The following is a 12,710-nucleotide window of genomic DNA, read 5'->3' as shown; positions in this document are numbered from 1 at the left end:
GCCGGATTTATTAACGACATACACGCACTGAAGACGCTGGGTTTCAAGTTGACGCAATATTTTTAGATTTTTCTAAGGCATTTGATCATGTTCCACACAATAGATTGTTACTTAATTAAACTTTCATAGCTTAACCTTCACCCTACTATAATTGAATGGATCACCGATTTTCTCTCATCTAGAATTCAGTTTACATCAGTTAACAATTCCAACTCATGTTATGCTGATGTTACGTCTGGAGTTCCACAAGGCAGCATACTTGGACCTTTACTATTTCTAATCTATATTAATGATTTACCCAGTTGCATGTCATTCAAAAAAAAGACTATTTGCAGATGTTTGTGTACTTTATCGATGTGTAACAAGTAACACTGATAGCCACTTACTACAAACTGACCTGGAGGCAATAAGTGCATGGTGTTCTAATTGCATGGGATGCAGCGATGGCCTAGAGGTAGAGCATCCGCCTCACGTGCAAAAGGACCTTGGCTCAAACCCCGATGCCGCGCAATTCTCCACCGGATTAAAAAAAAACATCCGCGTGTTGTTAAAATAGTATAAACAGGCATGGATTGCGCCCCGACCCCAGTGACCATAACCAGTAACGCACTCCCTCACAAGAGCAGGCTTAGCCACCCTGGTGCAGTACTTGGCCACAACCTCCTATATGAACACAACAATCAAACACTGGCCCTCAGTCCCCAGCAGCTGCGAAGCAACTGACCACGGTGGCAGTCAAACCTGTGACGCAGCAGAGGGTGCTAAAAATCTCTGGATCCGGACAGGCCGCCATTGGAATTTGAACCTGGCAAGGCTTAACGCTAGAACGTCATTTAGTTTGCGAGACTAGCAGTGCTATTGGAGGAACTAGTGGGCATTAAATGGGATATAATAGGGCTCAGTCAGGGCAGGAAGTCAAATTAAGCATATACAGTGCTAAAAAGCGGGCATGTTCTGTGCTACCGGGGCTTAGCGGAGAAACGAGAACTAGGAGTCGGATTCCTGATTAATAAGGATATAGCTGGTAACATATAGGAACTCTATAGCATTAACGAGAGGGTGGCCAGTCTTGGTGTGGAACTTAATAAGAGGTACAAATTGAAGGTCGTACAGGTCTACGCGCCTGCATCCAGTTATGATGACCAGCAAGTCGAAAGCTTCTATGAAGACGTGGAATCGGCGATGAGTAAAGTCAAAACAAAACACACTATTCTGATGGGCGACTTCAATGCCAAGGTAGGCAAGAAGCAGGCTGGAGACAAGGCAGTGGGGGACCTATATGGCATAGGTTCTAAAAATAGCAGGGGAGAGGTATTAGTAGAGTTTGCAGAACGGAATAATTTGCAGATAATTAAAATTTTCTTCCGCAAGCAGGATAACCGAAAGTGGACATGGAGGAGCTCGAATGGGGAGAGTAGAAATAGAATAGACTTCATACTCTGCGCTAACCGTGGCATCACAAAAGATGTGGACGTGCTCGGCAATGTGCGCTGAAGTGACCATAGGATGGTAAGAGCTCGAATTAGCCTAGACTTGAGGAGGGAACGAAAGAAACTGCTACATAAGAAGCCGATGAATGAGTTGGCGGTAAGAAGGAACATAGAGGAATTCTGGATCAAGCTACAGAACAGGTATTCGGCTTTAACTCAGGAAGAGGACCCTAGTGTTGAAGCAATGAACGACAATCTTATGGGCATCATAAGGAGTGTCCAATAGAAGTCGGTGGTAACTTCGTTAGACAGGATGGCAGTAAGCTATCGCAGGAGATGAAAGATCTGATCAAGAAACGCCAATGTATGAAAGCCTCTAACCCTACAGCTAGAATAGAACTGGCAGAAATTTCGAAGTTAATCAACAAGCGTAAGACAGCTGACATAAGGAAGTATAATATGGATAGAATTGAACATGCTCTCAGGAACGGAGGAAGCCTAAAAACAGTGAAGAAGAAACTAGGAATTGGCAAGAATCAGATGTATGCGTTAAGAGACAAAGCCGGCAATATCATTACTAATATGGATGAGATAGTTCAAGTAGCTGAGGCGTTCTATAGAGATTTATACAGTACCAGTGGCAAACACGACGATAATGGAAGAGAAAATAGTCTAGAGGAATTTGATTTGACATCCCACAAGTAACGCCGGCAGAAATAAAGACAGCCTTGGGAGCTGTGCTAAGGGGGAACGCAGTTGGGGAGGATCAGGTAACAGCAGATTTGTTGAAGGATGGTGGGCAGATTGTTCTAGAAAAACTGGCCACCCTGTATACGCAATGTCTCATGACCTCAAGCGCACCGGAATCCTGGAAGAACGCCAACATAATCTTAATCCATAATAAAGGGGATGCCAAAGACTTGAAAAATTATAGACCGATCAGCTTAATGTCCATTGCCTACAAAGTATTTACTAAGGCGATCCCAAATAGAATCAGGAACACCTTAGACTTCTGTCAACCAAAGGACCAGGCAGGATTTCGTAAAGGGTACTCAACAATAGACTATATTCACACTATCAATAAGGTGATAGAGAAAAGTGCAGAATATAACCAACCCTCATGTATAGCTTTCATTATTATGACAAAGCGTTTGATTCAGTCAAAACCTCAGCAGTCATGCAGGCCTTACGGAATCAGGGTGTAAACGAGCCGTATGTAAAATACTGAAAGATATCTATAGCAGCTCCACAGCCTCCGTGGTCCTCCATAAAGAAAGCAACAAAACCCCAATAAAAAAGGGTGTCCGGCAGGGAGATACGATCTCTCCAATGCTATTCACAGCATGTTTACGGAGGTATTCAGGGACCTGGATTGGGAAGAATTGGGGATAAGAGTTAATGGAGAATACCTTAATTTGTGATTCGCTGATGATATTACCTTACTTAGTAACTCAGGGGACCAACTGAAATGCATGATCACTGACCTATGATAAAAAATATGACGTACAGCACAAAGCACTGACTTCCTACAATATTTTATTGCATTGCAACATCGTGTGTATATATACAAGAGGGAGCATGCGCAGAAAATGAAAAGCGGTCACAAGGGGGGTTCTAACAGCAAGTCACTGTACTAAGAAACCCGCCGTGGTTGCTCAGTGGCTATGGTGTTAGACTGCTGAGCACGACGTCGCGGGATCGAATCCCGGCCATGGCGGCCACATTTCAATGGAGGCGAAATGTGAAAACACCCGTGTACTTACATTTAGGTGCACGTTAAAGATCCCCAGGTGGTCGAAACTTCCGGAGTCCTCCACTATGGCATGCCTCATAATCAGAAAGTGGTTTTGGCACGTAAAACCCCATAATTTAATTTAATTAACTGTACTAAGAACATGGTCACCTGAAAAAAAAAAGAACATTACGATTTCGAACTGTTGAGGTACGTGCCTTCACTAGGGGTCAGCGCGATAGAGGGGCCACTAACGCACACACTACCCAGTTTTATGATGAAATCATCTATAATTTCCAGGGTCAGCTGTGAGCTGTGCCTCGCTAAAACTTCCGTATCTTCAAAGAGGGGCGCGCAGCGGCTGCCCCAGCAATGGATGCCCAAGTGGCCTTGAACAGTGTTGAGGACGTTGTTACAGTGCTCTCTTAAAAGATAGTTTAAGCACCTGCCTGTTTGTCCAACATAATTACTGCCGCAAGACAGGGAAATTTGGTAAACCACATTCGTTGCGCATGTCACAAGATGTTTTCTGTGCCCGACAGAGCAACAACTCTTACGTGACTTAGGTGCATTTACATGCTTACAGAGCCTTGCCAGCTTTATCGGGGCTGAGAAAACGACTGTGATTCCTGCACACTGCTCAATCTTCTTTAGCCTATGGGAGATGTCATGCACATACAGCAGCACTGCAAACCTGTGTCTTTCAACCGGTTGGTTCTTTGACTGAGCAGGTTCATCACCTTTTGTGTGCCTCAGAAGCTGTTCCGCTATGGCTGAAATTAAGGGCAAAGGGTAGCCAGCCCAAGAAAGGCGATCAACCTGTGCAGCAAGACTATGTTGCATCTCGAGTGAGCAAGATTTATTGAAGCTGTTAACGAGGCATAACTTTATGATACCTCGTTTAACGAGCTTTGAGTGAGGCGAGTTAAAGGGCAAGAGTGGCTTCTTACTTCCCAGTTCGAAGCACCAGCACACATGTTTGTTAGCAAGGCACAGCCTGAGTTCTAGAAAGCGCAAGGAATCATCAATGGGGGCCTCATGCGCAAGTTCTAGAGGCTGCAGCTCTTTCTTAAAGATCTCCAAGGCTTCCGAAGCAGCAGGCTCAAAAGTGTGATCAGTGCAGTCAATAAATACCAGGTAGTCGTCTACAAACCTGCACACTTTGACAACAGGGGACGCGTCTAGGTTATCATGAATATTGCAATCATGATGAGCTAGATAAATATCACTTAGTGCCGGTGCCAGGCATGAGCCTGTACATACAACGTTTATTTGTAGGTAATTTCATTCATTCCATGAGGTGAAAGTTGACTTCAAATAAAAGGTGAGCAATTCAAGAAAGCCACTAACAGAAATACTTGCAGCATTCTGAAAGCCAACTTATCTAAAGTCATCAATGCATTCTTCAACAAACAGCAGCAACTTGTCATGTGGAATAGAATATTCATGGTCACCTAGATGCGTCCCCTGTGGTCAAAGTGTGCAGGTTTGTAGACGACTACCTGGTATTTATTGATTGCACTGATCATGCTTTTGAGCCTGCTGTTTCGGAAGTCTTGGAGATTTTTAAGAAAGAGCTGCAGCCTCTGGAACTTACGCCTAAGGTCTCCATTGATGATTCCTTGGCTTTCTAGATCTCAGGCTGTGCCTTGCTAACAAACATGTGTGCTGGTGCTTCAAACTGAGAAGTAGGAAGTCACTCTTTCCCTTTAACTCGACACACTCAAAGCTCGTTAAACGAGGTATTATAAAGTCATGCCTCGTTAACAGCCTCAATCAATCTTGCTCCCACGAGATGCAACATAGTCTTGCTGCACAGGTTGATCGCCTTTCTTGGGCTGGTTACCCTCTGTCCTTAATTTCAGACATAGCGGAACAGCTTCTGAGGCGCACAAAAGGTGATGAACCAGCTCGGTCAAAGAACCAACCAGTTGAAAGACACAGGTTTGCAGTGCTGCTGTATGTGCATGACATCTCCCATAGGCTAAAGAAGATTGAGCAGTGTGCAGGAATCACAGTCGTTTTCTCAGCCCCGAAAAAGCTGGCAAGACTCTGTAAGCATGTAAATGCACCTAAGTCACGTAAGAGTTGTTGCTCTGTCGGGCACAGAAAACATCTTGTGACATGCGCAACGAATGTGGTTTACCAAATTTCCCTGTCTTGCGGCAGTAAATATGTTGGACAAACAGGCAGGTGCTTAAACTATCTTTTAAGAGAACACTGTAACAACGTCCACAACACTGTTCAAGGCCACTTGGGCATCCATTGCTGGGGCAGCGGCTGCACGCCCCTCTTTGAAGATACGGAAGTTTTAGCGAGGCACAGCTCACCGCTGACCCTGGAAATTATAGATGATTTCATCATAAAACTGGGTAGTGTGTGCGTTAGTGGCCCCTCTATCGCGCTGACCCCTAGTGAAGTCGTGTATCTCAACAGATAAAAATCGTAATGTTCGTTCTTTTTTTTTTTTTTTGAGTGACCATGTTCTTAGTACAGTGACTTGCTTTAGAACCCCCCTTGAGACTGCCTTTCGTTTTCTGCACATGCCCCCTCTTGTATATATACACACGATGTGGCAACGCAATAAAATATTGTTGAAAGTCAGCGCTATATATATCGTCTCTCACAGTCCTTGTTCTTCATGCTGTACGTCATCTTTTATCATGAATTACCAACTAGCCCAAGCAACCACCTTAGCTCACTGACCTGGACAGGCAAAGCAGAAGGGTGGGTCTAAAAATTAATCTGCACAAAACTCAAGTAATGTTTAATACTCTCTGAAGAGAACAGCATTTACGATAGGTAGCGAGGCACTGGAAGTGGTAAGGGAATACATCTACTCAGGGCAGATAGTGACCACGGATCCAGATCATGAGATTGAAATATTCACAAGAATAAGAATGGGCTGGGGTGCATTTGGCAGGCATTCTCAGATCATGAACAGCAGGTTGCCATTATCCCTCAAGAGAAAAGTGTATAACTGCTGTGTCTTACCAGTACTCACGTACGGGGCAGAAACCTGGAGGCTTACGAAAAGGGTTCTACTTGAATTGAGGACGACGCAACGAGCTATGGAAAGAAGAATGATGGGTGTAGTGTTAAGAGATAAGAAGAGAGCAGATTGGGTGAGGGAACAAACGCGAGTTAATGACATCTTAGCTGAAATCAAGAAAAAGAAATGGCCATGGGCAGGACATGTAATGAGGAGGGAAGATAATCGATGGTCATTAAGGGTTACGGACTGGATTCTAAGGGAAGGGAAGTGTAACAGGGGGCGGCAGAAAGTTAGGTGGGCGGATGAGATTAAGAAGTTTGCAGGGACAACATGGCCACAATTAGTACATGACCGGGGCAGTTGGAGAAGTATGGGAGAGGCCTTTGCCCTGCAGTGGGCGCAGCCAGGCTGATGATGATGATGCTCTAATTGGTTAATGCGATTAAATATTTCCAAAACTAAACTAAACTCTTGTCTTTCACCAATGGGCCATGAATTCCAACCACCTACTCCCTTGGTGACAACGCTGTGAAACTCGCCATAACTTACAAGTACCTTGGCATCAATCTTCAGTCAAACTTATCATGGAATAATCATATAACTCTTACCCTTCCTTCTTCAAACCGTACTCTCAGACTTATTAAACATAAAAGAATCCCCAATGCATGTTAAGAAACTAGCATGCACAACATTAATCCGTCCTAAATTACAATACGCATCTGCCATTGGGGATCCCGAACAAACTTATATCATCAGTAACATCAAATCCTTGCAAAACCATGCTGCACGATTTATTTTTTCAGATTATTCACGTTACACCAGCGTCATCTCGTTAAAGAATAAAGCTGAGCTGGATAACTTAGCACTTCGCTGTAAAATTTCTCGCCTATCACTTTTCAATAAGCTTTATCACCATCCATCACTTCATGATTTCTTTCAGTCACCACCAGTTATCTTTACACGTCGTGACCATCCATACAAAGTCCAACGCATTAACTGCCAGTCATCCCAGTATGCATAATCGTTCTTACCGCGCACAATACCTGAATGGAACACCATTCCATCACACATTGCCATGGAACCACACTTGACTAAGTTTCAAGATTTAATTTGCTCACGACTTGTCAACTAATCTTATTGTTTTGGGACGTTTAAAATGTTTTCAATGTATGTTGCTGTTTGCTTTTCATTGCAGTTGCCTTATGTTCTCCTAATATGTACTAATGTTTTCTCTGTAATAATTGTGACTTATCTTTTATATTAGCTATGTTTCACTCTACTGTTACTTTTGTTATATTTTCTTGTTTTTAGTACGATGTATAATCTACGACCAGTGCCTGTCATCGCTCCCCCCATGTAGTACCCTCGTAATGAGTGCCCTTGGGGTATTTTTGAATAAACAAATGAGTGTGTGTGTGTGTGTGTGTGTGTGTGTGTGTGTGTGTGTGTGTGTGTGTGTGTATATATATGTATATGTATATATATATATATATATATATATATATATATATATATATATATATATATATATATATATATATATATGTAGTGTTCACTGTAATCTCTTGAAAGTCATTCCTTGCGCCACATTGTATTTTTTATGCTTTATATAGCGCCTCCTGCATAGGCCAAACTGTTGGCCTGTAGTACTATTATGAAATAAATAAATGAAATAAATAATAGACCTGCTAGAGTAATAAACTAATGGACCTATTAGACTAATACACCAACCAATCTATTAGACTAATACACTAATAGACTGTATTAGTGTCAATAACCTCATAAGCCGTTACTTTCTGTGTTAGAACTTTTGCTAGGGTACTTAGGAGTCCACCTCGTACACAACCTTTCTTTATCCACTTACTATATTGACAACAGCCTCTTATGCTAAATGAGCTAAAGTGAAATCTTTATAGCTTACTTTCACCAAACATATCCAAAACTTGGGTATGCACTGTACCATGATAAACCAACTCACTTGGGTGAGCTGGTTTAGCACCACACTTGGTGTTAAGACCCCACTTGATGCTACCCACCTGATCACTTGAAGAAGCAATTTCTGTGTAATTAATTGGGAGATGACTACTAGAGGGTGCCAAGTGCTGTAACTAAATGTATAACAGATGGCTCAGAAGTTACCACAGTTCTAGTATCAGCAAAATAAATTGCATCCACACAGCAAATGTGATACAACTTATGCCCCTCACCGAGGTGGTGACCGTGCAGTAGCCTCCTGGACGAGGTAGACAAGGCTGGCAAAGTGCACCGCAAACTGGAGCAGCACCGTCAGCAGGGTGTACGCGTTGAAGATGTTGGGCAATGGACGTTCGTGGGAAAGGACCTTCAGAGGCTGCACACACACAAGATAATGCCTGCTCTAGAATTGTTTACAAGCAACCTGAAAGGGCACTGCAAATGTTAGGATATGGTGTGGCTTGCTTTCAAGGTGGCAATCGTCACTTACAGCGCACACATAGACGAGGGACAAAAAAAGACGACGAAGACGAGCGCTGACTTCCAACTGATTTTTATTTTGAGAAACAAACATATATATACTGAGACACCAAGACAAAAGCGTCCCCTACCAAGCATCAACCCGACATGAGTATGCATTCAAAATTCATGACCTAAAAACAATGAGAGCGCATGTGCGACCTCAGAAAAACCAGTTCTTTGTCTGTTAATGCAATTGATGGCTTTCTAACTGAGTCACCATCGGCAATCGCTGCTGCTTCAATGATAAGTCTGGTGCATTCATTAGAATGCCTAGCTGAGAGAGTGGCTTTTTCAAAGAGCGGGATGCAGCTGCACTGTGCACAATGAACACCTAGAACTCCTTCCCGCCCTTTAAGCACTTTATTGCTGTGTTCTTGTAACCTAACATAGGGCGGGAAGGATTTCTAGGTGTTCATTGCGCACAATGCAGCTGTATCCCGCTCTTTGAAGAGGCCACTATCTCAGCTAGGCATTCTAATGAATGCACCAGACTTATCATTGAAGCAGCAGCGATTGCCGATGGTGACTCAGTTAGAAAGCCATCAATTGCATTAAGAGACAAAGAATGGTTTTTTCACATGCGCTCTCATTGTTCTTAGGTCATGAATTTTGAATGCATACTCATGTCGGGTTGATGCTTGGTAGGGGGCGCTTTTGTCTTGGTGTCTCAATGGGAAGGGATGAGGAGCGAGGAGAAAGTTCATATCAACAAGGGACTGAGGCAGGGGTGCCCTTTATCCCCGCTGCTGTTTATGATGTGCATGGTAAGGATGGAGAGGGTGCTAGAAGGAAGTAATATCGGGTTTAATCTCTCATACAAACAGGCAGGTACAATAGTAGAGCAGCAACTCCCAGGTTTATTTTATGCGGACGACATCGTGTTGCCAGCTAACAAGCAAAGTGATTTGCAACGTCTGGCTAATATCTGTGGACAGGAAGGCAACGATTTAGGCTTGAAGTTTAGTGTTAGAAAATCAGGTGTTATGGTATTCAATGAAAACAGTGAACAGACAGTGGAGATACAGGGCCAAGAAATACCTCGGGTAACAGAATATAAATACCTTGGTATATGGATAAACGAAGGCAATGGATACATGGAAACACAGGAAAAAACCATAACAGTAAAGGGGAAGAGAAATGCAGCCATAATGAAGCACAGAGCGCTATGGGGATACAATAGGTACGAGGTCCTCCGAGGTATGTGGAAAGGTGTAATGGTTCCAGGACTTACTTTTGGAAGTGCGGTTGTTTGCTATAAATCAAGGGTACAATCAGGACTTGACGGGAACCAAAGGTCAGTGGGTCGCCTCGCATTGGGCGCTCACGGGAAGACTACAAATGAAGCTGTGCAGGGTGATATGGGCTGGACTAGTTTTGAAGTGGGGGAAGCTTGCAGTAAAATTGAGTATGAAGAACGGCTGAGGAATATGGAAGAAAGTAAATGGGCTGGGAGAGTGTTCAGGTATCTGTACAGGAAAAACATTGATTCACAGTGGAGGAAAAGAACTAGGAAGCTTACCAGCAAGTATGCGGCCTGTAGGGTGGACAACACAACAACAAAGGTCAAGCGGAAAGTCAGAGAAGCTGAATTAATCTCATGGGTGGCAGCAATGGAAAAGAAACCTGCCATGAGTAACTACTTAAGAGGAAAAAAACGAAATCAGGAAAGAAACCATTTATGATAACTCAAAGGGAAGCTAATTAATTTTCAAAGCAAAATCGGGATGCCTTAGAACACGCACCTATAAAGCGAGATATAAGAAGGAAAAAGAAGCATGTGCTTGCTGCGGTAAAGCTAGGGAAACGACGGAGCATAATATATTAGAATCTGAAAACGTCTACCCAGCGGTCGATTTAGGCACCACTGGCCTCCTTGAAGCCCTTGCGTTCTGTGGGAGCAGTGGTAAAGCAAACATGTCCGCAATAGACATTAACAAGAGGCAATTGCAGGATTGGTGGAAGAAAAGTAGGGAAACGACTAAAAACGGTGACTTACAAAAGCACAGTTTGCAATAGGGGATCAGAAAATTTGGGCGTGGTAGTTCTTAGTGTTGTTTTTTTCTTTTTTCATTGTTTAACCTAGGTAGGACATTAGGCAGTATAATAGCTAGAGCTTGGTGGCACAACCCACAGCCCCATTCCAAAGGGGACGCTCATAACATCCATCCATCCATCCATCCATTCATCCCTCAGTATATATATATTGTAAGCACTATTAACATACTTCGTCGTTTTCATTTGTACATAGCCATCATCATCTTCCCTGTTCTTCTACTTCTTCGCGCGTGAGCTGGGAGTGTTGCCTTTTTTGGAATAAACAGCGCTGGAGGTACGTCAAGACCCCGACGTCTTCTCGCGTTCCCGTCCTCCCTGGAGCTCCGTTTCGGTCGCCGCCTGCACCCAGCTACCCCTACAACAATGGACACTTCCAACCCCGGCCCTTCCGGCGCCTCTAACCCTACCACACAGACGACCACGCCTGCGGCGCCCTCTAGGACTGTGACGAGCCCTCAGCGCGATACACCCTGTCTTTGCGGAACTCCGCGGTGATGACTTCGACGATTGGATCGACCACTACGACCGCGTGAGTTCTTGCAACAAGTGGAATGACACCCAAAAATTGAGGCACGTCGCCTTCTACTTGACCGGTATTGCAAAGACGTGGTATTTCAACCACGAATCCGACATCGCAGATTGGTCCACGTTTACCTCCAAGCTACGGCAAATCTTCGCTTCCTCGTCTGGCCGTGCAGAAGTCGCCAAACAGAAGCTGGGAACGCGCCGCCAACTTCCCCAAGAGTCTTACACCTCATACACAGAGGATGTCTTGGCTCTGTGCCGCCGTGCGAATCCTAGCATGACGGAAGCCGAACGCGTTTGCCACATCTTAAAAGGCATTGGGCCTGTCGCGTTCAACGCCTTAATCGTGCAAAATCCGGCTTCTGTCCAAGACATCACTTCAACGTTCGAACGCCTCGACGAGCTGCAGTCAATTCGTCTTCCACATGACAGCAGCGATCCTCAGGTTCCCCATTCTCCAGATCTACGTGCTCTTATCTGCACCATCATCCGCGAAGAACTTCAACTACAAGACCTAAGGGGTCCACCTGCTGCCTGCGCTCCAACCCCCCCCTTCGACATGCGCGAGGTCGTAAAGCAGGAGTTGACAGCGATGACTACACCCACGATGCACCTTGCTCCGGTAGCGCGCTCCACACCTACCTACGCGGATGTTGTTTCGCTACCCACCCCTACCGTGACTTCCGTGCCTACTGGCGTTTCCTATGACCATTTGGCTTCGATGGGAACCAGAGCATTTGCTGCACTTGCTGCGCCATCGTACCCTCAGTGGCGTCCCCCTCGTCCGGTTTGTTTTTACTGTGGTATACGTGGCCATATATCTCGGTTCTGCTGCCGTCGCCAGCAGGATGAAAGACGAGGCTATACTGAGCATGAAAGAGACCGCACTCGCCGATCAGATGACTACTATCCCGGATCGTACTTGTTCCCTCAACAGTGTTCTCCGTCTCCTCCAGCTGCTCCCAATCTGCCTCATAGTTCCCGTTTGGCCAGACGTCGTTCTCTATCACCTTACCGGCGCTCTACACCACCGCTTCTCCCCACTTTCCATTTTGTCGACCAGCACTCGGAAAACTAACTGTTGCAGTTTTTGGAGGGGAAACTGCTTCTTATCGGTCTTCAAAAATTCCTCCTGTTCACCCAGCCAACATGCTTTCTGTGACTGTCGAAACTGTTCTCGCGTCAGCTCTCAGCGATACCGGTGCCGCCGTTTCTGTTCTTCGGAGTGATCTGTGTTCCCGGCTCCGTAAAGTAAGAACACCTTATCTTGGACCTATTTTGCGTGGTGCTAATAATGCATTCATTCGCCTCGATGGACAGTGTACTGCTCGTGTTCTCATCGACGGCATACGCCACCACATTGAGTTTATCATCCTTCCAACGTATATCCATGAACTTATACTGGGTTGGGACTTCCTACACTCTGCTTCAGCCGTCATTTCATGTAGAGAGGAAGTTGTCCACATTACGGATACAG

At 44.7% G+C, this 12,710-nt stretch overlaps 1 protein-coding gene across 3 annotated transcripts in view; it reads right to left on the bottom strand.

The window, feature by feature from the left end:
* Positions 1 to 12,710, bottom strand: part of LOC135900796 (endoplasmic reticulum transmembrane helix translocase) — a 602,974-nt gene that overhangs the window by 72,501 nt on the left and 517,763 nt on the right. For all 3 annotated transcript variants that reach the window (XM_065430378.1, XM_065430377.1, XM_065430379.1), the window contains one exon: positions 8,365 to 8,507. In XM_065430378.1, coding sequence (XP_065286450.1) covers positions 8,365 to 8,507 — 143 coding nt within the window. The remainder of the gene's footprint in view (positions 1 to 8,364; positions 8,508 to 12,710) is intronic.

Source organism: Dermacentor albipictus, unplaced genomic scaffold (assembly GCF_038994185.2).
Source record: "Dermacentor albipictus isolate Rhodes 1998 colony unplaced genomic scaffold, USDA_Dalb.pri_finalv2 scaffold_18, whole genome shotgun sequence".
In the NCBI taxonomy this organism is placed as follows: Eukaryota; Metazoa; Arthropoda; class Arachnida; order Ixodida; family Ixodidae; genus Dermacentor; species Dermacentor albipictus.
Note: the sequence above shows the minus strand (reverse complement) of the source record. Positions and strands in the feature narration are given on the sequence as shown.